Raw genomic sequence first — 26745 nt, 5'->3', positions numbered from 1 at the left:
TTATTTATTTATTTATTTATTTATTTATTTATTTATTTATTTATTTAGCACAAGCCGGGGGAGAGGCAGAGGAAGAGGGAGAGAGACTCTCAAGCTGACTCCCCACTGAGCGCAGAGCCCTACATGGGGCTCCATCTCACAACCCTGAGATCATGACCTAAGTCTAAACCAAGAGTCAAACATTCAACAGACTGAGCCACCCAGGTGCCCCCCAAAATAAAATCTTTTTAAAAAATGCACAAGAGGCACAAAAATAGATCTGTGGATAGCATAGGTTTTCTAGAATCAACGCTAGCATTTTTAAAAATTGAATATATAGTAAAGGGGGGGGTCATCATATATCCACAGAGAAGGAAAGGATTATTTTTAAATGTTGCTGGGACAACTGGTTTGTAATTGGGAGAAATATAATTTTTTATCTCATAAAATAAATTCCAGATCAGATGGTTAAGTGGTCTCATTCTATCTGTGAAGATAGATCTTTATTCCAAATGTTATTTGAGGTAGTAAAGAAACAGGTTTTTGGTGAATCTTAAGATCTGGGTTTTTCTTCCTCTTATTATTCATCATTTTCTGAAAATGGTATCTATTCTTTTAGATAGTGTTAGGAATATAATATTTTAGTTTGTTCAGGTCATGCTGTAATTCATTCTTCAAGATAGTGAACTTGAAGATCAGTTAACTGCAGTAAAATGACTTGTTTAAAATAATATAGTGTATAGTGGGTAGGAATTAAAACTGAACTCATAAAGTCATACCATACATAGCCTTTGTATTTAAAAAAATGATACTCAGATAAATGCTTCTGATGAAATAGTTTCATAGTGGCTTATTCCTGTTCAGAAGAGTCATAGCTTTACTAGTGTCATTTACGTAGCTTTCCTCACATCCAGTCTAACCTGGATCTCAGCTATTGGCTACTTATCAGACATAAATTTGGCAGAGGTCTTAGGAGTCTGAACTGGCTGATGTGTCTTCTCTCAACTTCCACGCCATAGCTTCTCATTTCAAATGGTGAAACCTGGGCGTCTGGGTGGCTCAGTCGTTAAGCGTCTGCCTTCGGCTCAGGTCATGATCTCAGGGTCCTGGGATCGAGCCCCACATCGGGCTCCCTGCTCCGCGGGAAGCCTGCTTCTCCTTCTCCCACTCCCCCTGCTTGTGTTCCCTCTCTCGCTGTGTCTCTGTCAAATAAAAAAAAAAATCTTCAGATGGTGAAAACTTGTGAAAATAGTTTCTGTCTCTCTCTTTAGGCTAACTTTTGGGTAATTTCCTGGGATCTAAGTTCTTTTTCCCTGATTTTCTCTTTAGTTAGGTCTCATCTACTATATAACTAACGTCAAGGTTTGAATTTCATTTACTGTATATTTCAGTTCTAATAATTCCAAGTTAGCCTTTATTGATAGTGCATTGTTTTCTAGTGCCTATTTCTTTTTTAATATTTAATCATTTTATATATACTTATAGTAACAGTCTGGTAATTCTCTTTCCTCTATGAGAGTGGTGGGAGTTTGCTTCATGGTGGACTGTTGCCTCCTGTGTTTTGCAATTTTGTATCATATGTTTTGCAATGTATTGTGAGCTCATTTTAAGAGAGACTTTGTCTAAGGGACTCTTAAGTATTGGGAGTGATTCTCCCCAGAGAGTATTACCAGTTCGAGGCCATTTTTTTTTTTAAGATTTTTATTTATTTATTTGAGAGAGAGAGGGAGATAGAATGAGCAGGGAGGAGGGGCAGAGAGAGAGGGAGAAGCAGACTCCCCACTGAGCTGGGAGCTCAATGTGGGGCTTAATCCCGAGACCCTGAGATCATGACCCGAGCCGAAGTCAGACACTTAACCGACTGACCCACCCAGGCGCCCCTTGAGGCCATCAAACTTCAGAGCCTCATGAAGGCAGATCTGTGTTTGTAAAATCCAGGGAAATGTTTTTACTTTCCCAGCCCCAGAGCCAGCGCAAAACACAAGTACTCTAGTCTTTCCATGCACTGCTGAGCTCCACTTATGCCAGGCCTTTTCTCTTCCTTTTTTTTTAAATTTATTTTTCAAGTTTTTATTTATATATTTTTATACACATGTGGCAGTAAAAATAGAGTATTTCTTTCTCCCCTATTTTTACATAGATGGTAACATAACATAAGTAATGCTCTATACGTCACTTCTTGGTAAGGAGTATTACCCATATATCTTAGGTATCTCCATCATCGTTCCCCTAATAAGCTTCCTTTTTTTTTTTTTTTGTCATCCCAGTTGATGGACATTTATTTTTTTTAAGATTTTGTTTTTTGAGAGAGAGTGAGAGTGCACGCGCATGAATCGGGGGAGCGGCAGAGGAAGAGGGAGAAGCAGACTCCCTGCTGAGCAGGGAGCCCGAAGCGGGACTCGATCCCAGGACCCTGGGATCATGACCTGAGCTGAAGGCAGCTGCGTAACTGACTGAACCACCCAGGCGCCCCACCAGTTGGTGGACATTTAATCCGTGGCTCTTTCTGTGACATTTTGCTCTAAGGGCCCATGGATATTAATTCTCAGATTCCATTTTCTTCAGTGACCTGTTTTCTCTTCACCAGGATCAACTTGCAGCAGATATGTACAACTTTATGGCCAAAGAAGGGGAGTATGGCAAATTCTTTGTTACGGTAAGCCCCTCGCCTTGCCAAAATATGAAAGCATTGTAAAAATTGAGTTGTTTTAGCTTTTTTTGCAAAAGATTTCATTTTTGGTTTTGCTCAGCCATTGTGTGTGTGTCCATCCGATGCTAACGTTACTTTTGTTTTTGAATGTGGGTCTGTTCTCAGTTATTAGAAGCCCAAGCAGATTACCATAGAAAAGCATTAGCAGTCTTAGAAAAGGCCCTTCCCGAAATGCGAGCCCATCAAGGTAATGTAACCTGCGTGCTGGCTGATGCCCCCTTTCCTAAGCCTCTGCCACTTCCGCCTCTGTTCTTCTTACCCCCTGACTCCTTTGCATGCATCTCCTCTGGATAACGCCTCTCTGCCTAGGAGAGTACTATCTCCCAGCATAATTTCATCTTCCTTGCCGCATTCTCTAATTTCTTCCAAACCCAAATTAACCTACTAATGGGACATTCGCAGCTCTTCTGACATCTTCGGTTGAAGAGAAAGCTGGACCCTTGGTGGTGCGGGGCGGGGGGCGCTGGTGTCTGTACGTGTCTTCCTGTCTTCTCCTCTTCCGAGTCAGTTATTTGGTCCCTTGGGTTTAATTCTGACCCTGTGATTCCACGAGCATACATTCTGGGGAAAATATTGTGGACCTTCGAAAAGGAATTTTAGAAGCCAATGCTTGCTAGCCCCTCATCGGCATGACTGAATCATAAGGCCATGACCACTCTTTCCCCCTCTTCCTTGCGGTCCTACAAGGCTCTGGTTCTTAGCACTCACATTCTGCCCACCATACTCAAGCTCTCGGCCAACTTCACCCACAAGTCGTGAGCGGACTGAGCTTTCTCCTGAGGCTTAGTTTTACCTGCACATTAAAGCTTTTGACTCTTAATTCTCTGATTTGCTGTCAGAGCATCTCCCAGCAGAGATCAGCAAACACAGTTGAGGCAGACGTTGCTCTGTCTTCTTTGGCCCTATCGTACTCTTCTGCCTGTGTAGACCCCACATTGGGAGCTTAGGTTTCTCCCTGCAGAACCTTTGGTCTTGAGCTGAAGAGGATCAAGCCAAGTGCTGAGTGTGGCGACTCCATGATCTGGAATGCGAGTCAGCAGGTGTGTGAGTGGAATGTGTGTGTTGGGGGTGTGCACACACACTGGTATCCTCAAGAATGTCACTTCTCTCAGTTTAAGGAGGTCCCAGCAGCTTCTGGCTTTGTGCCTGAAAGGTTTTGGATGATCAAATTAGAAAATTCTATATCTTGACCCACCTGCATCGTCAGATCTTCGGCCATCTTGAGTAAATGCGTCTGATTGACTCTTCCTAGGATGAGCTGCCCTCGCTTTCCTAAGTGATCTAATCTCCTTGTTGGTGGATGACGAGGTCGAGTCGCAGTGCAAAGGAGTGAAGCTGCTGGCCAATGTTCAGCCTTGCAAGGGGCAGGCTCCTGCCGGGCAAGTTCCAAGTGCCAGGAGCGTGTATCTGTGGGATACATACCGTGTGCCTGGCCGTGTGCAGGACAAAATAGGAACCATCATCATCTTAGCCTTTGAATGAATTAAAGTCTGGTTTGGAGCTGACTAACAAGCATAAAAAAAAGAGAAGATTGGGTTTCGTGAGCAGGACTTTTTTTTTTTTTAAGATTTTATTGATTTATTTGAGAGAGAGAGCACGAGAGGGGTGAGGGGCAGAGGGAGAAAGAGAAGCAGGCTCCCCACTGAGCAGAGAGCCCGATGCGGGGCTCGATCCCAGGACCCTGAGATCAAAACCTAAGCCAAGGCAGACGCTTAACCGACTAAGCCACCCAAGTACCCTGTGGACTTTTTTTTTTTAACTACTTTTTCCCCAAGTTCTTTATTTTTTTTTTTAAAGATTTTATTTATTTATTTGACAGAGAGAACACAAGTAGGCAGAGTGGCAGGCAGAGAGAGAGGGAGAAGCAGGCTCCCCGCCGAGCAGGGAGCCCAATGCGGGGCTCGATCCCAGGACCCTGGGATCATGACCTGAGCTGAAGGCAGACACTTAACCAACTGAGCCACCCAGGCACCCCTCAAGTTATTTTTTTTTTAACTATTTTTTTCCCAAGGCTATTTTCCCTAGAGAAGTATGTCAGCAAGTGACAGGGAACAGGAAGAGGGCAGGGAGGAGGCTGAGGATGGAACAAGGAGCAGGTGTGCAGGAGCAGAAACCCAGCGAAGGAAATGTGATCCATCTTTCTTTCCAAGGTTGCCAAGCCTTGGAATTCAATCCCTTCCACCTCTGCCTGTCCTCCCATCTCCCTGTTGTCTTAGTTCCTGTCTTCCTCTTCCTTTTTCTTCTGTTTTCAGAAAGACTCAGAGCATCCTTACAGTAGGAAAAAAAAAACCTTGACCCCACAGCTGCCACACCCCTGTGCACCCCGATCTCACACGCACAGTCAGCTGACCGGACTCGGGACCTGCCTCTCTGCAACATGGTGCCCTGTTAAGTCTCATCCTCCTCTGTTCTTCTGGTAGGCTCTCTGAATGACTCGTTTCCACCGGCCAGCCCTTCACACTGTGCAGTCTCACTTCTGTTCCCAGTCACGCTTCTATTAAGAGTAAAAAAATACTGGGCGCCTGGGTGGCTCAGTTGGTTAAGCAACTGCCTTCGGCTCAGGTCATGATCCTGGAGTCCCGGGATCGAGTCCCACATCGGGCTCCCTGCTCGGCAGGGACCCTGCTTCTCCCTCAGACCCTCCCCCCTCTCATGTGCTCTCTGTCTCTCTCATTCTCTCTGTCTCAAATAAATAAATAAAATCTTAAAAAAAAAAAAAAAAAAAAAGAGTAAAAAAATACTGCAGTTCCCAGTGGACCAGAGGTTCTTAATTGTCAGATCCTGGCATCTGATGTGCCTTGGGCTGTCTCTTCCTTGATGGAATGTGTGCCCCTCATTGCACCTGATTCTTTCATTATTAGGGCTGTGCACGTCCCCTCCTGACCCCTTTGTCCCCAGAGCCCCCTCCTGGTGCCAGCCCGCATGTCACCCGTGTCTTCACCCTCATAACCACCTCACTCCTGGCTCCCTCAGAGACTCCTTCAGCTGTCCCCTGAAACTTCATGCATCCCAGAAAGCAAGCCGATTCTTACCCCAAAACCAGCTGCCCTTTTCTCCTCCATGTCTCCTGGACGCCACCTCCCTCCAAACCACCCAGGCTTGACCTTGGAGCCGTCTTGTCCTTCCTTGCCCATACCCTGTAGCTGGTGTCTGTCCTTTCTGCCCTCTGCTGGGCCTTCTGCTCCGCCCACACCGTCCCCCCTCCTCTGGGCCCTCGTCACCTTGGGCAAGAGCTATGGAATCAAGTGTAAATTCTGAGACTCAAGATCCCTGGTCTTTTCTCAGCCCTTCTTCCTGGTCTGTTTCATTCAGACCCCCCAGCTCCCCTCCTTGAAGCCAACAGCAAACACTGTCTCCCGAGTCGCCCTAGTGTCTGTGTTCTGTGCCAGAAGTCGCAAACAGCTGTATCTCATTTTTCAAAAAATTTTGCCATCATTTAAACACCAGACGCCTTCACATAACAATCCGATTTCTGGCTTCTCTTGAAAGTCACGAAAGTCCGGCGACACAGGTCGTTGGGCACTGAGGAGTGGGGGCGGGGGGCTACCTTTCAGCGGACCCCTTGCCCCCAGCCTGACTCAGCACCTCAGGGGCCTCCTTGGCCCCTGTGGGCACCCGCATCTGCAACCCTGATCTGTACCATTTTCCGGCCACGACTTAGCAAACATGTCTTGTCTTTTGTTAATGACTGTTGTATGTTCACGTGTATGTCTTGTCTTTTCTTCCCAGTTAGAAGGGTGGGGAGTCTCTGTGACCTTGGGGCGCTGCTGCAGCGCCCGGCACCTAGCAGGTCCATTGTTGGAGATGCCAGCATCCTTTGGGCAGTTTGGCACAGGAGTCGTCTAGATGACTGGTTCTCACATCCGCCCTCTGCCAACGTTACTCCAAGGTCGGGGGTGGGGCACACTGTCGAGCGTTTCCCAGAAAGTTCCAGTGGGGGTTCAGAGAATGCCCAGATCTTGCCGCCATGGGGTCAGGCATGTGGTGGTAGTGATGGCAGGTGCCATTTCCAGAACTCTCCTGGGTGTTCTGATGTACCCCCCAGGGGAGGGGTCTCATGGCCATTTTCTGCTTGTGTTGAGAATCATTTAGATAAAAGGGACAAATGCAGGGGAAGGACTGGCCTCTGAGAGGACTGTCACAGAGTTCTGTCTTCTGAGAAGGGTTAGACCCCCAGATGCTCTTGCTACCAGGAATTACACGGGCCGGGGACAGAGACAAGGAGGGCACCTGCCTGCCTTGCCCTCACCCCTCTTCGACCTGGACCCCACTTGCTCTTTCCACTGATTTTAACCTCGTACAGGCTCTCAGCTCCATGGACCTGGGGGGTTCTCTCTTCCTTCCCCTGCGTGCAGATCATGCAATGGGGCCTGTTCCCGCTCTTCCGTGTAGCCGAGGGTAAGGGGGCACATCAGAGTCCTCCTGCCTGCTTTGAACCCAAGGTTCAAACAACAAAGTGGCTGCACGATGTTAACCCCATTAATGGTGCCGAGAAGGACATGAACCCTTCCCGTCACTGGAAAGGCCTAAGTGTTGCTCAGCAGAGTAGCTTCCATGGACCGGTTTCCCCTCTTCTACGTCTGTGGGCGTCTCAGGCAGCACGAGATCTGTACGCACCCACCGGCGGCCCAAACCCAAGCAAACACTTCTCTTTCTAATGGAATTCATGAAATTCTTGTTTGCGTTTCACTGCTCTATTGTGTGTACTCCTGCTAAGCTGCCTCACATCTCTTGTGGAATGAAGCAGAATATGTGACCCCAAAATAACATAAACGACCACTTTACTACTGGTGCAAGCTTCAGCCTTGGCTGCTTTGGGGCTGCAGATACTGCGTGGTTTCCTACTCAGAACGTTCGGGAGCTGGCTGGGGCGACAGCATTCGGAAGCTCGGCATGTCACGGAGACATTGCGTTTCATATGAGTTCACATCGGCCATCTTCCGGTCTTGTGTGATGATGCTTGGCTTGTGTTTAAAATCTTAAGAAGTTATTTCCTTTTTCACATGGAAGGAGTCTATTTCTTGTTCCGGAGATAGAAGGCCAGTGCCGCTTTGCATGGCGAGAGTAAATTTCCTTCCAGTGAAATCAGTATGCTCAGACGAATGCTCGGGGTAGCGCCAGGCAGCCCACCCTGGAGGGCATTCAGGGCTCTGTTCCGCAAGTAACCCCCCAGCCTGGGACCTACTCTTGCTCTAGTACATGGTAAATAACCAAAGCAAACAGAACAGATGCTTCCCCTTTTCCCAACGCCTCAACTGCCAGTCTGCTAAAAAAAAAAAATCCCCTTTGTTAGTTTGGGGAGAAAAAAAACTCCCCAATGATGCTGTGAGATCGCTGGGTGTCTCATGGATGGTTTGCTGCTCTAGATAAGTGGGCGGAAAAGCCAGCCTTTGGGACGCCTTTGGAAGAACACCTGAAGCGGAGCGGCCGTGAGATCGCACTCCCCATCGAAGCCTGCGTCATGCTGCTCCTGGAGACCGGCATGAAGGAGGAGGTGAGCGGTGCTCAGGGGCCCTGCGGGCCGCCATCTACACTGCGTACACTGACAGCTTCCCAGTTTCTGTCGCCGTGACCTGCATTTTAAATGGGGACCCTGCACACTATACCCGGAACAGACACTGTGAATGAAATGAGTTTCACAGAACATTTCCCTTTCCTGCTTGCGGTACACTCTGACTTTCTTTTGCCCCACTTGATTGTTTCATTTTTGACTCTGGTTGTGATTTGTGACATTGAATTTCATTTAAAAAAAATTTTTTTACAAGATTTTATTTATCTATTCACGAGAGACAGAGAGAGAGAGCGAGGCAGAGGGAGAGGGAGAAGCAGGCTCCCCATGGAGCAGGGAGCCCAATGCGGGACTCCATCCCAGGGCCCTGGGATCACAACCTGAGCCAAAGGCAGATGCTTAACCAATTGAGCCACCCAGGCGCCCCGGTGCCCCTAAATTTTTTAAAAGATTTTATTTCTTTATTTGAGAGAGAGAGAAAGAGAGGGGGAGCACAGAGGGAGAGTGAGAGGGAGAAGCAGACTCCCCTGAGCAGAGAGCCTGACATGGGGCTCCCAGGACCCTGAGCTCATGACCTGAGCCGAAGGCAGACTAAGCCACCCGGGCACCCCTGTGACATTGAATTTCAAGATGCACTAAATGGACCAGAGCTTCTGTGAGCTTTAGCAGAATCTTACATTTGGGTAGTACTATGCATTTTGGTGGGGGTATTTACATACTTATTTTATGGAATCCTTACTCCCCAAAACCCCATGAACCAAGCAGGGCAAGTCTTGTTATTCCTCGCGTCAATAAGTGAATGAGTTCATGGTAGGGGGCAGTCAAAATCAAATGCTAAGTCTTTTTTTTTTTCCCTTTTAAAAACCTTATTGAAGTATAATGTACATAGAAAATGTATGTATCATAAGTGAACAGCTTGAAAAGTTTCCACAAACTGAACCCACCTATGTGATCAGCACCCAGATCAAGGAACAGCCCAGAAGTCCCCCTTATGTTTGTTTCCAGTCACTGCCCCGTCTCCCACTGATGTGACCCCAACTTCTAGTAGCCGAGATCAGAGCTGTCAGCCAGGGCCAATTTTGTCCCCTTCGGGAGATGTTTGGCAAAGTCTGGAGACAGTTTTGATTGTCACAGTTTTGGAGGTGGGTTTGCTACTGCTCTCTGGGTAGAGACCAGGGTTGCTGTTAACATCTCAGAATGCACAGGACAGCCTCCACAACGAAGAATTATCTAGCCTGAAATGTCAGTATTACTGAGATTGAGAAACCCTGCCTAGGTTAATTTTGCTTAAAACCTACATCTTTTGGGCGCCTGGGTGGCTCAGTTGGTTAAGCGACTGCCTTCGGCTCAGGTCATGATCCTGGAGTCCCTGGATCGAGTCCCGCATCGGGCTCCCTGCTCGGCGGGGAGCCTGCTTCTCCCTCTCCCACTCCCCCCTGCTTGTGTTCCCTCTCTCGCTGTGTCTTTCTCTGTCAAATAAATAAATAAAATCTTAAAAAAAAAAAAAAAAAAAAAAACCTACATCTTTTAACTCCTGGACCAGTGTCTTCATAGTCCTGCCTTTCTTGCTTGACCTTCATGTGTTTTTCTCTAAGTAACTTTTAGGGCAGTGAAAGTGACAAGCAGCCTAGTCTAACAATTTTTAATGAGATGTCATTTAAAAAAATCCTAAATTTAGGGGCGCCTGGGTGGCTCAGTCGTTAAGCGTCTGCCTTCGGCTCAGGTCATGATCCCAGGGTTCTGGGATCGAGTCCCACATCAGGCTCCTTGCTCGGTGAGGAGCCTGCTTCTCCCTCTCCCTCTGCTGCTCCCCCTGCTTGTGCTCTCTCTCTCTCTCTCTCTCTCTCTGACAAATAAATAAATAAAATTCTTTAAAAAAAAAAATCCTAAATTTAGAAAATCTATAGCAATCAACCTTGTGGAAGTATAAAATATTGCATTTAAATTGATTTCTAATAGGCACAGATAATTTAGCAACGGGACAGGGCAAGAGCCCACACCGATCAGGAATGAACTGCTCTCTGCCTGTTTGTCTGCCCCTCTGCCTGTCCATCTGCCCTGTGCTTGGTCCTGTCGTCCTTCCTGGTCGCCCGCCCTCAGAGATGAGGTGTGTGGGAGTCAGGCCGGGATGGAAGCCTCTTCCATCAGGTGTGTACTGCTGCTCAGCATAAAGCCCACAACTTGAACTTGATGCTCATGGCTTTTTGTTGTCTTTAGGGCCTTTTCCGAATTGGGGCTGGGGCCTCCAAGTTAAAGAAACTGAAAGCTGCTTTAGACTGTTCTACTTCTCACCTGGATGAGTTCTACTCTGACCCCCATGCTGTCGCAGGTGAGCTGCAAGGAGTCGCCCTCAGGGGGGTGGGTCCTGTCTCAGACAGATCACCAGTTAAAAATCCAATGTTCATTTTCAGATTCAGAGAAAATTGAAATGGTCTCCCTATGTAGGTTTAACTAGACAAGCTGAAATGACAAATAAACTGAATAAGGGTACACACCCACATACACCCCATTTCCTGTTTTGGGGGGTTTCTTTGTTTTCCTGATTATTAAGTAAAGGTGAAGGTAGCTTCTAACCCAAACATTTGGAGACCTGCTTGTATTTCCTTCCCTTCTTTCTCCTTCACAGTCTAGATCTTCCTGGGGAAATGATGTCCATTAGAAGGTGACTTTGAAGCTAATTTTATTTTCTACTGACCCGTCAATCTATTTTGCAAGGGCCGGAATTTGTTTTAGGAACACTCCATGCTCTAACTGCTCCTGCTGATTCATAGATTGTTATAGATATTCTTGGCAGATTGTAATTGAGATCATTTCAATTTGTAAAAAATAATATGTCCTGAGATTCCCAGGCTTACCCCTTGACATACTCAAAGTGAGTGTTAACAATTTCAGGTGCTTTAAAGTCCTATTTACGGGAACTGCCTGAACCTTTGATGACTTTTAATCTGTATGAAGAATGGACACAAGTTGCAAGGTAAGTTTAAAGAACACTGAGTTTTCGGGCGCCTGGGTGGCTCAGTTGGTTAAGCGACTGCCTTTGGCTCAGGTCATGATCCTGGAGTCCTGGGATCGAGTCCCGCATCAGGCTACCTGCTCAGCAGGGAGTCTGCTTCTCCCTCTCCCGCTCCCCCCTCTTGTGCTCTTTCTCCCTCTCACTCTCTCTCTCAAATAAATAAATAAAATCTTTAAAGAACACTGAGTTTTCAAAGTTAAAGGAAATGATGGGATATTACGTCCCCTTTGTGAATCATCTTACTTTCAGGGCTCATAAAATAACATTAAAATAGCACACGTGTTAAATAATATGTGCCTCAGTTCTTATGTGTCGGGTGAGAATATTGAGTATTATTATTAGCGTGGGAGAGTCAGCACTTAGGCATTGGCTTCAATTTGCGTGATGTTTATGGATGAAGACATATAGTGGGACCTGCGTTCATAGACCCCTTTTAGATGGAAGAAAGCCCTGTCTTGGGGACAGGTGTCATACCGACCAGCGGCAATGTGCCTGGCGAGCCGCGGGAAACTCAGCTGTGCAGTAAACAGTGTTGATGGTACTGGTAATGGTTGTTAGCGCTTACTGTGTGCTCAGTACATAGTAGTCTTGATACCCGTTACCTCCTATCATCCATGATCAATGACATAAAAGACAGATGTGGTTAGCCTCAGTTTCCATGTCTGGAAACTGAGGCTGGGGGAGGCACGGGGCCCAGGGAACAGCGAGTAATTGGCAGAGCGGGAATTCAGACCCAGACCTGTCTGCCCCAAAGACTGTGTCCCTGTCCTTTGCTCCTTCTCCCCCGCCCCCGGCTTCCGTGTGTCTAGGAGCTGTTGGCAGCCTTGTCCACCAAGTCCCAGAGGCTTCTCTCTGGCCGGCCAGGCTGCCTCCTTATTAGCTTGTGCCTCATGGTTCTGACTCACGTCCTCCCTCAGGGGCCTAATTCCTCAGCCCTAAGGGAGGAAGAACAGATCTCCCTTCCCCTCCTACCTTTCCCCTGTCACCCGTTCCCAGCAGATGGGCTGCAGGGTCTATTCAGTTAGGCTTCAGTGGCAGGTGGCTCTACCCTGGTTGGTAAGGCTTTTAAAGTCAGAGTAAGGGGTGCCTGGGTGGCTCCGTCGGTTAAGTGTCTGCCTTCAGCTCAGGTCATGATCCAGGGGTTCTGGGATCGAGTCCCGCGTCGGGCTCCCTGCTGAGCAGGGAGCCTGCTTCTCTCTCAGCCTGCCGCTCCTCGAGGCCACTGTGTGCTCTCTCTCTCTCTGACAAATAAGTAAAATCTTAAAAAAAAAAAAAAGTCAGAGTACGTTCGTAGTCACGGTCATATCCTTAGAACCTGCGTGTGGCCCAGCCTCTTGTCAGCGTCCACGTTTCTGGGGCTGAATAAACGGAGCCTAACAGCAGCGTCAAGTAGGAGAGCATTCGGGGTCTCCTCTATTCAGTAGGCTGCCCCACTCCTCCTGCACCTTGATTCGTCTCGGCTCTGAGACTCCCAACATCGTTCCCGTGAGGAAATACTCTCTTCGAAGCAGGTATCTGTTTATGGATGTCTTGATTCTCCATACGTGAGAAATGTCAGCATCCTGGTGGCCCATCGACTGGCCTCTAACGTATAATTATGTTTACCCCCTACCTGTCACTCCAGATGGGTCCAGTTGTGGAGGACGTTTTAGGTCCAAGGGTGTGCTGTGTGGGCAACGGCTCACGCCCTCTCCTGCTGGCGGGCATCGGTGACTGACCTCACCTGGCCCTCTTTTGTCGATGGAAGTTTGCATGTGGAAGCCGTAGAGCAGAGGAGCCCCTGCGATTGCTTCACGACAGGAAAGGGCTGCTGGGCCTGGAGCCTTTGAGCAGAGTTAAGGGCAGGGAAAGGCACGGGGGGTCTGGGTGCCCAGGAGCGTGGCCAGCTCACCTGTGGCTGGGCCAGCAAGAGATCTGGGCTCCAGCAAGCCGCCCGTGGAGATAGGCACCCGCCTAGACAGAATTTTCAGCGGTGTCTGTCTCCTCTGTGCCAGGTATGTTTCTAAGGTTATGCCTCTGGAACCTCCCCGTCACTTGGCAGAATCAACTTCTTTTTTTTTTTTTTTTTTTAGATTTTATTTATTTATCAGAGAGAGAGAGCACAAGCAGGGGGAGCGGCAGGCAGAGGGAGAAGCAGGCTCCCCACTGAGCAGGGAGCCCAATGCGGGACTCGATCCCGGGACCCTGGGATCATGACCTGAGCCGAAGGGCAGACTCTTAAGTGACTGAGCCACCCAGGCGTCCCCAGAATCAACATTCTTATCCCCAGGCGGGCACTTCAGGAGACCGAGTCTTGGCAAGGCTAACTCATTGCTCAGAGTGAAAGATTTAGTTGGTATTTGACTCCAAATGTATTTACTTCCAAATCCGTCCCGTTTTCCAGCCGTGTTTTCCCTGTCAATGAAAGCATCACTGTTAACATAGCCTGTTATTTACTCAGGGGTTACTAATGATGTGTCTTAATGGAGGGTTATGAATACAGGTTTGTTTGGTTTTTTTCCCTCAGTGTGCAGGATCAAGACAAAAAACTTCAGGATTTATGGAGAACATGTCAAAAGTTGCCACCACAAAATTTTGTTAACTTTAGGTATGTATAACCAGCATCCTGCAAATTAAGCCAGCAAGCCACAGTGACTCTGGAGCGAAGAATGGTGCCATCTGCAGCAGAGGTCACCCAGTCCAAGCCCACTAAACAAGTGCTTTGGAGAGGACTGGGGGTTGCTGGGAATGGGATTTGTTGTATGTTATTGTGACACATATCACCATGTGGTGCATCCGCATCGCGTCTGCCTTAACAGCTAAGTCCCCTGGTCAGTTTACCACTGCAGCTACTAGGAGGAAGTTCTCATGGAGAGTTGGCTTCACTGCGTGATGGCTTTGGAGTCTAAATTGTCCAGTATGGGGGTCTCCTGGCTGGCTCAGTCAGGCTACGACTCTTGATCTCAGGGTTGTGAGCTCAAGCCCTACATTGGGCATAGAACTTACTTAAATAAATTTAAAAAAAAATAAATTGTCCAGTATGTAAAAGGAAAAAATTAATCAATAATTCTATTTTCTGCAATAGCTTTTATATATGCTATATAATTTATTTTTAATAGAGCATAAATCATCCTATTAAATGAAATGTCTAGAACTGGAGATTATGTATTGCTTTGTGGAATTACTCTTTCTAAGAAAATTTACCGGGGAATACATTTCTAGAATTTCACCTCTATTTTCTTTTGACCTAAAATGTGACTTTGAAGAAGCATAAAGAGAAGAAGCCCAAAGTATTGAAAACCAAAGAAAATTTTATAAGAGGACTTGGTCCAAAATGACAAATATTCTACTGGTGAAATTTCTGTCATGTTACCCGACCTTTAATTTCAGTCCCGGGTTCTACCACTAAATTAAGCTAAATACTCCCTCTGGACACCTTAAATATCAACTTTGCCTTAACGAATACATTAATATTTATAATATCCCTCTGATTCATTCAGCACACCCAGCTAGGAATTACAGATAGTCTTAGATTATTCCGTGCCTTATGTTGGAAACTGAATTACAATTCTTGGTAATTTGGGATTTGGTCTCTTATTTTATTTGTTTTACTCTTTATAATTTTGACTATTTTTTGAATAGGGAGCACATTCCCATGGTTCAGAATTCAAAAGGTGTCCAGTGAAAAATCTCTCACATATACACACATACATATATTTGTTGCTCTCACACTCCTCCCTTTTATTTTGAAACCAAATGGTAGTATATATTGTATACATCATTCTCTTCACCTTCTTTGCGGAGTAGACATCCTGAAGATTTTTCCATATCAGTACATAACAATTTTTTATGGCTGTATGGATATATTTTATTAAATCAGCCCCCTATTAATAGATAGTGGGGTTATTCTTAATTTTTTGTTTTTATACTGCTGTGCTTGTATAGGAGAGACTATAACTATATGATCAATTGGAGATTTTCATAATTACCACATAAAATATTTTCCAGTACAGTTTCCTTTAAGCAATGTCCCTCTGCTTGTATTTTTTTATGTTTGTATTAAAACATATCGAGCCCACTGTTAATCAGATTGTAGTTTACTGAGGGGTTGATAGATAGGGCATAAAGGAGAAATGGGTTGGAAATACACAGCAGATAGGGATTGAATTGTGGAGGTTTTCTTGTGAGCTGTTTTCCTCTTCCAACCCCTAACGGAGTCTGTTGTTTGAAACAGAGAGCACAGGACTTTGTAAGATACAGAACCTGAGCCAGATTCTGATTCAGCGCCACTCTGCACTTAGCACCTGAGCAACCTGGGACTGAGCACTGGGGCAGGAGGATGCTGTTCCTGCAAATATTTTCCTTTCTCTTTTCTCCCGCAGGTATTTAATCAAGTTCCTTGCAAAGCTTGCTCAGACCAGCGACGTCAATAAAATGACTCCTAGCAACATTGCAATTGTGTTAGGCCCTAACTTATTATGGGCCAAAACTGAAGGGTAAGTGACCTTTCCCCATCTCACGGTATTTTATTCTCCCCTTTGCACCGCAGGGGGACAGACTCCCATTCCAGGGTAAGATGCACTTCCAGAGTTGCGCTTCTGAACCTGGTCTTTCCACGTAGCCGACATTCTCGGAACACTGCTGTGAGCTGAGTCCCATCCCAGATGCTGGTCACGCGCACAGTCCTCAGAGGGCCCCGCTCTTGGGCAGTCAGGCAGATGAACGGCCGTGGCACTGTGACAGAGCCCCACACACATGTCCGTGCACATGGGGCTGCTGCCATAGACATTATAAAGTACTACGGCCACAGTACTTACCGAAGGAACACAGCTCAAGCTGAGAAGTGCAGGGAGAGCCCTGCAGAGGAAAAGGCGCTTGGGTTGTACTTGGATGAATAGCTCCCTGCAGGTGCAACCCCAATAAGCAAAGGCAGTGTGGGCGTGAAAGGGACTGGTTGCTAATTTGGAGGTGGGGGTGGTGTCACATGGTCTTGTATAACCTGAGCACAGGGGCCAGGAGACTGTGCCAGAGGATTATGAAGCCAGAGCCAGGTTCTGAACGGCCTCATACCTCGCTGAGGTTTTGGAATTTATTTTGGGTCATCAGTGGTTGGGGAGGCATCAAGGTTTCTAAGCAGAAGAATGAGTTAATCAGACTGCATTTAAAAAGATAATTTGGGGGCACCTGGGTGGCTCAGTCATTTAAGCATCGGCCTTCAGCTCAGGTCATGATCCCGGGGTCCTGGGATCAAGTCTCACGTTGGGGGGTCCCTGCTCAGCGGGGAGTCTGCTTCTCCCTCTCCCTCTGCCCCTCACCCCACTCATGTGCTCTCTCTCTCTCAAATAAATAAAGAAAATCTGTTCCAAACCAACTTAAAATCAGCATTTGGACACACCATTGTTCACCAGCTCACTTGCTGTTAACACAGTGCATGCAGACTAAAGAGTGATAGCTGAGTCGGGGTGATTTTCCTCCTGGGGCATCACCACCACATGCTGAGGCCAGAGCCCCGTGGATCTGGTTTTTGCATTTGTGCTTAAATATTTTCTTGTTTTAAAGTAATTCAATTGGGGGTGCCTGGGTGGCACAGTCGGTTAGGCGTCGGACTCTTGGTTTTGGCTCAGGTCATGATCTCCAGGTCCTGGGATCGAGCCCCACCTTGGGCTCCATGCTCGGCAAGGAGTCTGCTTGAGATTCTCTCTCCCTCTGCCCTTCCCACTCGTGCTCTCTCTCTCTCTAAAATAAATAAATAAATATATTTTTTTTAAATAACAAAATAAAGTAATTAAATTGCTCTGACACAACCTGCAGAAATTAGAGGCTGCCCGGGGGAAGCGGTCTAACTTTGTGAATGTCCTTCGCAGAACGCTGGCTGAAATGGCAGCGGCCACCTCGGTCCATGTGGTTGCAGTCATCGAGCCCATCATCCAGCACGCCGACTGGTTCTTCCCTGAAGGTAACGTACCTTTTCAATTTCATAGACCGCCCAAGCAGAACAATAACAGTATAAAAACTTCTTTAAAGAAGAAAATGCTTCAGTAGCCCCTTCGTGAGGATGTGATTGGTTTCATCTTTGACATATTGGCGTCCACATTATTTTGTATTTCGCTTTGTTTCACTTCACCCTGGAGTTGTCCACTCAGCCAGTGTGTACTGAATACCCATTGACACCATATGTCTGCTGCTGAGATATGCAGTCTTCCCTGGAGGAACCTGGCCCTTGGAGAAGGCCACATAAACAGATATCATCGTACGTGGCGAGTTAGAAGGAAGGGCAGATGGTTTGACAAACTCAGATGTTGGGCACAAAGAACAAGGACTGCTTTATAGAAGAGGTGACACTGAATGTGCAGTTTTCCGCTTGGAAAACAGCTTTTTGTTTCTGTAGGCAGAAAGCTGGGTCTTTGTAAAGGTGGAAGATGAAGCCGGATAGGTTGACTGGAGCCATCTTGTCAAGGTGGGAGTTGGCCGTGTCAGAAAAAGAGGATTTCAGCCGACAGGTGATAGGTTTCCAGACTACGTTTGTTGTAGTCCTGGGGTTCTCAGAGATTCCATGACCCCCTTCGGGGGCATTGGTAGGGCAAGCTTTGAGAGTCCAGACCTGTGGCCCTGCTGGCCCCTCCCCTGGAGTGTGAGCTCCATGACCCCAGGGCAAGCTCGTTTCTCCTTTCCCAGGGTCCCCTCATGATCGAGAATCATACCTCACTCGTGTAGATTCTCAACAAGTACGTGATGCATGAATGAATACCGGCATTTTGCCCAAGATTTCTTTGGGAAAACAAGTCTTAGAAAACTGCTATAGGCATTATGGAGTTGGTGTTGCCTTTTACTTGTATTTTATATCAAACTGTAAATACCTTTCATTTTTTTTTAGTAATCCATGCTATTGTCCTCTTCCATATTCCCTGATTTTTTTTTTTAAAGAAGAAGGCAGAGGAATTGTGTAACTTATATTCTGAATCACACCCCCTCCTTATCTCTAGTTTCCTCATTTTACCTCCCCCTGGTGTGGCAAACCATTCTTGAAAAGATGAGGGGGCAGGGAGTTGCACCTGTGAAACAGGGAGGGCTGATGGGAGTTTTAAAGCCTCATGCACCCGTATGCTCTACACCTCATGTGCAGGCAGACCTCACTTTCTGGTGCTTCCTAGATGCTGCAGTATTTTACAAGTTGAAGATTGGCGGCAACCCTGCCTTGAGCGTGTCCTTTGGTGCCATTTTTTCTGATAGCATTTGTTCATTTCATGTCTCTGTCCCATTTTGGTAATTCTTGCAGTATTTCAAACTTTTTCTTTCTTATTATATTGGTTATAGTGATCTGTGATCGGTGATTACGACTTGCTGAAAACTCAGATGATGGTTAGCAATTTCTTAGCAACAAAGTATTTTTTAATTAAGGTATGTGCCTTGTGTTTGTAGACATACTGCTATGACACATGGCCGCATAGTATAAACATAACTTTTATGTGCACTGGGGAACCAGAAGAGTCATTTGACTTGCTTTATTGTGATAATTCATTTTATTGGGATGTTCACTTCGTCGTGATACTTGCTTCATCACGATACTCGCCGTATTGCAGTGGTCTGCCCCCAAACCTACCTTATCTCTGAGGTGTACCTGCACGCTTGTTTCTTTGTCTCCTTGCAGAGGTGGAATTTAACGTATCGGAAGCATTCGTGCCTCTCGTCACCCCGAATTCCAATCACTCATCTCACACTGGAAATGACTCTGACTCAGGGACCCTCGAGAGGAAGCGGCCTGCCAGCATGGCGGTCATGGAAGGGGACTTGGTGAAGAAGGAGAGGTGTGTTTAGAGCTGTTCACTTTCCTCCAACAGTAGATGTCATGTAGAAGAATTCCTAAACCCTTGGGATCTGGTACTGTGTCAGTGGACCTGTAGTACAGGAGTGGCCCACGGCGCGCCCATGACTGTCAGGTCCCGATATTTCGGGAATTCTGCTCTAGTTCATTACAAACATTAACGTGACCACAAGGCAGCTCTGTAGCTTGTCAGTACACATTTGTTCCATATGCATCCGAGCTTCACTTGGTCTGTGGTAAGCATCATACTCATGCTACAAAGCCACCTAAACGTACTTGACGAGGGGGGAAGGGAGAGAAAAAGCAGGGGGACGTTAGGTATTGTGGACAGATGGGAGAATAACCCACCTCTCACAGTGAGTTGTCGGATTTGGTTTTCAAAGAGACACATTTTGGGTGTGACTTGGCCCCTCAGCGGAAGCCAGCCACTGACTCCAATGCTCATCAGCTGGAGATACTCCCGTATTTGGACTTAGTGAGAGACGCAGGTCTCTATACTGTGCTCCACGGGCGATTTTAGTGGGATTTTCTTTTTTTTTTTTTTAAATGTTTTATTTATTCATGAGAGTCAGAGAGACAGAGAAGCAGAGGCAGAGGGAGAAGCAGGCTCCCCGCCTAGCAGGGAGCCCGATGCGGGACTCAATCCCAGGACCCTGGGATCATGACCTGAGCCGAAGGCAGACGCTTAACCATCTGAGCCACCCAGGCGCCCTTTTAGTGGGATTTTCAAAACTTAATAAGGCTGTCTGTGACTTACGCCTTCAGAAGCCAACCTGTTCAGTCCGTACGAGGAAATGCCACTGTGCTCACCCACAAGGCCACGTCAGAGAGGCCTGCGGAATAACGTGCTTTTCGCGCTCACATGGAATAACATCACTGGACGTGGTTTTACAACTAAACAGCAAGCTCTTCTTTTCATTGCCCGATCTTATAGTGAGCTCTGATTTTTTTGTTTCCTTTTGCTTTGTTGTTGTTTTTTAATCCATAGCAAAGGCCCATGCTTTACTTTCCGTCTGTCCCTCTGAAACCCACATTTCTTTTTTTTTTTTTTTAAAGATTTTATTTATTTGAGAGAGAGAGAATGAGAGAGAGCACATGAGGGGGGGGGAGGGTCAGAGGGAGAAGCAGACTCCCTGCTGAGCAGGGAGCCCGATGCGGGACTCGATCCAGGGACTCCAGGATCATGACCTGAGCCGAAGGCAGTCGCTTAACCAACTGAGCCACCCAGGTGCCCGAAACCCACATTTCTTACGGGCAGAAGTTTTACTTCTCTGAAGCCCCGATCACACATTAGGTCCTGCTTCCTGATGACACACTGGCCACCGCACAATTAGCCTTCACGTATTTGAAGTCACGAAATGCAGCATCCTGGCCCTGGTGGGCACGCAGGAAACGATTCTCGGTTATCTCCCGGGGTGGATTCTCCCCGCCAACTGACCCGGCACACGCGAGCTCAGGGAGCCCCATGTCTCTGTTTTTCAAACTGAAAAGCTTGAGAGTTCATCCATCAGTCGGCTTCCGTGAAAAGTGAATCTTCCTCCTCCCCATCCTCCAACCACCGTCTCCTTCCTGAAGGCAATGATATTTTTCGGGGGTCACGAATCCTTTCAGATACATTCTTTGCATCCGCCCACACCAGTGCTCATACAGCTCAGCTGTAGAGGCAGGGCGGTGTGACATCCCGACGCTGCCCGCAGCCTCCACCCCGTCCCCCGCACGCACAGACGCAAGGCGGCCATTGGGTGGTAGGCAGGTAGGCGCGCTAATGCGATGTCACCCACTCAGGATGAGGCCTGCCTGTGTGCTTTCAGCCGTTCACACCCGAATTGAGAAAGGACATTGATCAGTACCAGGTCTGTTGGTTTGCTCAGGTGGAAAGCCAGGTTGAGCTGCTTGCCTTGGTAACAGCAGCGACCATTCGTCTGGTCCTTGCCGCCTCACTGCATGCTGGGCAACTTGGGTGGCTCACCCCATGCGCGGGTTTTAACACGTGCGGACCGGTGGACTTCTGTCTCTATAGTCGCTTGCATGCTGTGTTGACTGTTTCTTCTTTCTGTGTAGCTTTGGTGTGAAGCTTATGGACTTCCAGGCCCACCGGCGGGGTGGCACTCTAACTAGAAAGCACATATCCCCGGCTTTCCAGCCGCCACTCCCGCCCACAGATGGCAGCACCTTGGCTCCTGCAGGCCCAGAGCCCCCTCCCCAGAGCTCTAGGGCTGAAAGCAGCGCAGGGGGTGGGACGGTCCCCTCTTCTGCGGGCACACTGGAGCAGGGGCCAAGCCCGGGCGACAGGTAAGAAGGCCGGCTTCTGCTGGCAGTGGGTGCTCAGTGCCCCAGCCTTCTTGCAGGCGCTGGCCTGCAGGCATGGCCTCCATGCCCACAGAATCGCTCAGCAGGGAGTGAACCAGATCTGCCTTCACTCTTCTGGTTGGCAAAGGATGGGAGAAAAGACTGCAAATTGCTTGCTTCCTTTCCTGTTTTCCAAAAGAAGCAACGTTTGTTTGCATTCTTTACCATACTGCTTTGGTGCTGGAAGCCAACAGGCAGCTAGCAGTACTATAAACCTCTTTTCCCTGTTTGATGTGCGCTCAGTGTTCATTTACCATTTGCTTTTGTCATCTTCTACACTAAGTAGTTAACACTTGAATGTAGCAAGTTACTTAGTTAGAGTATTCCTGGTATTCATTCACTCACCCATCCACCCATCTACCCACCCATCCATCCGTCCATCCATCCATCCATCCATCCGCCCGTCCATCCATCCATCCGTCCATCCATCCAATCAGATTTACTCAATAACTGAGTGCCAGATGCAGTACACAATTGGTGGACTGAGACCTCCCCCACCCCTAGCTTTCAGTCTTACAGGCAAATTGATAGGTGAATACAAGGTAGAAAATATTGATAGAGTTTCTTAAAAGGCTCTTTTGTTGCTTAACCTTTTGATTAGCTGTCTGGAGTGGGGTACAAATATATAGCAACTTTTAGAAAGAGTACTTTTGAACTTGAGATTTTCATCTACTCTGCATGAATTCACTTCTCCACCGGAGCCTACTTCAGGTGCTATGTCAGACAGTTCAGGACTAGAAGCTGCTGGAACAGATGAGCCCCTCTACAGAGTATGTGCTACGATTTTTCTTGTCCTTTTCTCTACCATGGCCATCTATAAAGCACTAGATAACCACATATAAAGTAAAATAAATGCATAGAACAAGGATCCAGCTTCTCTGGATGGGGAGGGAGTGCCTGGTGGGATGTGAGGCTAGCTGCTTAGGAGATAAAAATCTCATTCCAGCCTCACAGCTGAATTCGGACTGCTCTGTATATTCCTGAGTTCCTTTTAACTCACAGAATTTGCAGAAGTTCACGTTTTGGTTAAAAATCACGAAGGCTTCCACCTCCCAAGGCTTCCTAGGCACATTATAACTCCGTGTTGTCTTGTCGAAACTGATGCTCCACACATGTCTTTGTTTGGGCTTTTAATTTTTTTTTTGTTTGAGGGGAAAAAAAAAAGTATTTGCAGACTCACACATTTTCATTTACCTGTAGCCTTCAGGTTGCTTAATCAGGCTAAATACATTAAGACAATAATTAGGATGCCCTACAGAAGGACAAATGGAGTGTCAGTCCTCAATTTGCTTTTGTTCTTTGTGCCCTGTGGGTATTTTGTGTACTTTCACGAATGGTGTTCACACTTTAGTGACCCTGACAAGATGCAGCTGTAAACCTTAGTATACAAAGTTCTGAGCCAGGAATCGGCCCGAGTTCTGATCTCTGTTCACCCTGCTGCTAACCAGCTCCGGGCTGTGAGCCATCATTGAGTCTCAGGGTTACTCTTTCCTCGAGTCCAAATGATTGATAATAACCTAGCACTTTATAATTTACAGTGTTAGTATCTTGCCCCAGCTTTTGCTTTGTTTTGTACACTGCGTGTGTCAAATCTCGTTCTTTTGAAGTCCGAAAGCCCTTTCATCTTTTTTAATACTGCCCAATTGAAGTACAAGCAAACTAGAAATTTCTTTTTTTTTTTTAAAGATTTTATTTATTTATTTGACAGAGAGACACAGCGAGAGAGGGAACACAAGCAGGGGGAGAGGGAGAAGCAGACTCCCTGCTGAGCAGGGAGCCCGATGCAGGGCCCGATCCCAGGACCCTGGGATCATGACCTGAGCCGAAGGCGGACGCTTAACGACTGAGCCACCCAGGCACCCCTCAAACTAGAAATTTCTTGTTGGTAGCTGTGAAATAGTGTCTCTTGTGATATTCGAGTGACAGAGTAGCTGGAAGACAATTGAGGCAGTGAATCTCCTAAAATAGCCCTGTGTGGCCACAAATAAATAGTGGGTTTGCAGACCCAGTGTGAACTGTTGAAAATTCCCGATCACCTCCTTGCCTGCCGAGGTGAAAACTCTGGGTGGAATCTGGTATTTTGATAGCATGCTGACTAGCTTTCTCGCGGGGAATGCCTGACATCGAACTTGACTTCTGCTCTCCGTAGTCCGCCAAAACCCAAGGACTCCGCACCTGCCCCTGCCCCAGGGAGAAATGGCAGTCAGATGGCCAGTGGCCAGAACCAGGCGCAGGTGGCGGCTGGCTCCCATCAGCTCTCCGTTGGCCCAGGGCACAATTCCGCTGGCCCTAGCCCGCACACTCTGCGCCGAGGTAAGTAGCCACCTTTACTCCTTCCCCTTAGGGAGGGATGTGCAGACTTCCTTGGGTTAGCACAGGGATTCACGTTGCAAGGCTTTCCGACAGAGCATCTCCATGTCTGTTTTAAAATGGCAAGCAGAGGGGAACCTGCTGGCTTCGTTGAAGGAGCACGTGACGCTTGATCTTAGAGTCTCAAGTTCAAGCCCCACATTGGGTGTAGAGATTACTTTAAAAAAAAAAAAAAAACTTCAAAAAAAATGGCAAGCAGAAAAATCAGTCGTTTAAGAGCAAAATCATTAAAAGGAAATGAAATAATAGAGAGCAGAAAAGCAGGCATTTAAGAATATGTTTAAGCCACAAAGCCTAATAAACAAAAAGTTTTTTCTTGGAAACAACGCTCCCAGTTTTCCAGGAATCTGGCATTCCAAGCCATCCCTCTGCTTGGAAGCCACTGTAGCCTCTGTCGTAACCAGGCTCTACGGGTCTGCAAGCCGCTGTAACCTCTAGATTGAGGTCAGGGCTTTCTGGGTCCTGAGTGCTGTATGATCTGAATGGTTCCCACCCATATCCCTACCGTCCTCCAACCAGCAGTTAGGGGGGTTGCTCTAAAACACAGCAGATCGTGTCTTCTCTCCGTTGAAACTGTCCCTCCGATGGCTTCTGTGCAGACCTCCCCTGTGGGGCCGGTGTGGTCCAGCCTGCCTTTGGGCCCCACACTTAACCACACCCCCTCTCTCGCCAAGCTTCAACGGTGCTGGTCTGCTCTCTGCTCCTGGGATGCACTAAGCTCATTCCCTCTTTTTTTCTTTTTTTAAAGATTTTATTTATTTATTTGTCAGAGAGAGCACAAGCAGGGGGAGCAACAGGCAAAGGGAGAAGGAGAAACAGGCTCCTCACTGAGCAGGGAGCCCAACGTGGGGCTTGATCCCAGGACCTGGAGATCATGACCTGAGCTGAAGGCAGACGCTTAACAAACTGAGCCACCCAGGTGTCCCTCATTCCTTCTTTAGAACTTCTGTGTTCCATTTTGTCTCTTCTGGAACATTCTGACCCCCATCTTTTTTTGGTTTTTTTTTTTTTTTTTTTTTTTTAATTTTACTGGGGTCAGAAGACCTACAATGAGATCTACCCTCTTAAATCTCTAAGAGTACTACACGCACAGTGTGGTGCAGCAGACTCTAGAACTTACTCATCCTGCATAATTGAAACTTGATGTCTGTTGCTTTGCAGCTGTCCATTAGCCCCTCCCCAGTACTCTCTCTCTAGCCCTGGCAACCACCATTCCACTCTGTGGGTTTGACTGCTTTAGATACTTGATATAAGTGCAATCACGCAGTATTTGTCTTATTGTGACTGCCTTATGTCGCTTAGCGTAATGTCCTCTAGCTTCATCCACGATGTTGTATATGGCAGGATATCCTTCTTTTTTAAGGCTAAATAATACTCCGTTGCCCATATATCCCACATTTTTTTTTAAAGATTTTATTTATTTTTTTGACAGAGAGAGACACAGCAAGAGAGGGAACACAAGCAGGGGGAGTGGGAGAGGGAGAAGCAGGCTTCCCGAGGAGCAGGGAGCCCGATGTGGGGCTCAATCCCAGGACCCTGGGATCATGACCTGAGCCGAAGGCAAACGCTTAACGACTGAGCCACCCAGGTGACCCCATTTTTTTTTTAATCCAATTATCCGTCGATGGACATTTAGGCTGTTTCTACATCTTGGCTATTGTGAATAATGCTGCAGGGACCACAGGAATGCAAATATCTTTTTGAGATCCTGATTTCAGTTCTTTTGGCTAAATACCCAGAAGTGGGTTTGCTGGATCATATGGTAGTTCTATTTTTAGTTTTTTGAGAAACCTCTATACTGTTTTCCATAATGACTGCACCAATTTACATTCCCACCAACAGTGCACAAGGGTTGCATTTTCTCTACATCTTTGCCAACGCTTGTTGTCTTTGGGGGTTTTGTTAATAGTAGCCATTCTTGACAGGGTGAGGTGATGTCTCACTGTGGTTTTGATTTGCATTTCCCTGACGATGAGTGATGTTGAGCATCTTTTCCTGTGCCTATTGGCCATCTGGATGACTTCTTTGGAGAAAAGTCTATTCAAGTGTTTAGCCCATTTTAAAATCAGGTTATTAGTTGTTTTGCTATTGAGTTGTAGGTGTTCCTTACGTATTTTGGAAATTAACCCCTTATCAGATAGATGGTTTGCAACTGTTTTCTCCAATTCTGTGGGTTACCTCTTCATCTGTCAATCGTTCCCTTTGCTGTGCAGAAGCTTTGTAGTTTGATGTGGACCCATACATCCATTCTTCTGTTGCTTGTGCTTTCAGTGCCATATCCAGGAAACCATTGACAATTCCGATGTCATGAAGCCTTCCTCTGTGTATTTTCTTCAAGGAGTTTGACATTTTCAGGTCTTATGTTTAAGTCTTTTTTTTTTTTTTTAAGATTTTATTTATTTATCTGAGAGGGAGCGAGGAAGAGAGAGAGCGCGCGCATGAGCAGGGGGGAGGGGCAGAGGGAGAAGCAGACTCCCTGCTGAGCAGGGACCCTGATGTGGGACTTGATCCTGGAACTCCCGGATCATGACCTGAGCCAAAGGCAGACGCTTAACTGACTGAGCCACCCAGGCACCCCTCTTATGTTTAAATCTTTAATCCATTTTGAGTTGACTTTTGCTCATGGTATAAGGTAAGGGTCCAGTTTTATTCTGCCTGTGGACGTCCGCTTTTCCCAACACCACCCATTGAAGAAACTGTCCTTTCCTCATTGTATATCCTCAGTGCCCTGTCGAAGATCAGCTGGCCATATATGCGTGGAATTTTTATAAGTTACAGGCAAGGAGGCAAAGTCAGGGACACTGCTTGGTTACAGACCCCACCTGGTCCTTCTTAAGGCGATCCTCTCTCCTGAGCCACCATCATCTTCATCTGTACCCCAGCTGATCCCGGAGGGTAATTAGGTCTTCTCTTCCTGGATTCTGGGTATAACCCTGCTTCCAGGTTGAGGCCCTCCTTATGGCCACCTTAGGGGTCTTTCCTGCTTCCTCAAACCACGGATCACAGGACGAGTG

General features: G+C 47.0%; 1 protein-coding gene across 1 annotated transcript in view; it reads left to right on the top strand.

The window, feature by feature from the left end:
- ARHGAP17 (Rho GTPase activating protein 17) overlaps nt 1–26745 on the top strand; it is an 88474-nt gene that overhangs the window by 49503 nt on the left and 12226 nt on the right. Inside the window, exons 8-18 of the mRNA XM_044915644.1 lie at nt 2567–2635; nt 2795–2876; nt 8056–8183; nt 10416–10527; nt 11091–11172; nt 13718–13798; nt 15573–15686; nt 17055–17146; nt 18839–18995; nt 21074–21304; nt 23511–23674. Coding sequence (XP_044771579.1) covers nt 2567–2635; nt 2795–2876; nt 8056–8183; nt 10416–10527; nt 11091–11172; nt 13718–13798; nt 15573–15686; nt 17055–17146; nt 18839–18995; nt 21074–21304; nt 23511–23674 — 1312 coding nt within the window. The remainder of the gene's footprint in view (nt 1–2566; nt 2636–2794; nt 2877–8055; nt 8184–10415; nt 10528–11090; nt 11173–13717; nt 13799–15572; nt 15687–17054; nt 17147–18838; nt 18996–21073; nt 21305–23510; nt 23675–26745) is intronic.

The sequence above is a fragment of the Neomonachus schauinslandi genome, chromosome 5 (assembly GCF_002201575.2).
Source record: "Neomonachus schauinslandi chromosome 5, ASM220157v2, whole genome shotgun sequence".
Taxonomy (NCBI): Eukaryota; Metazoa; Chordata; class Mammalia; order Carnivora; family Phocidae; genus Neomonachus; species Neomonachus schauinslandi.
Note: the sequence above shows the minus strand (reverse complement) of the source record. Positions and strands in the feature narration are given on the sequence as shown.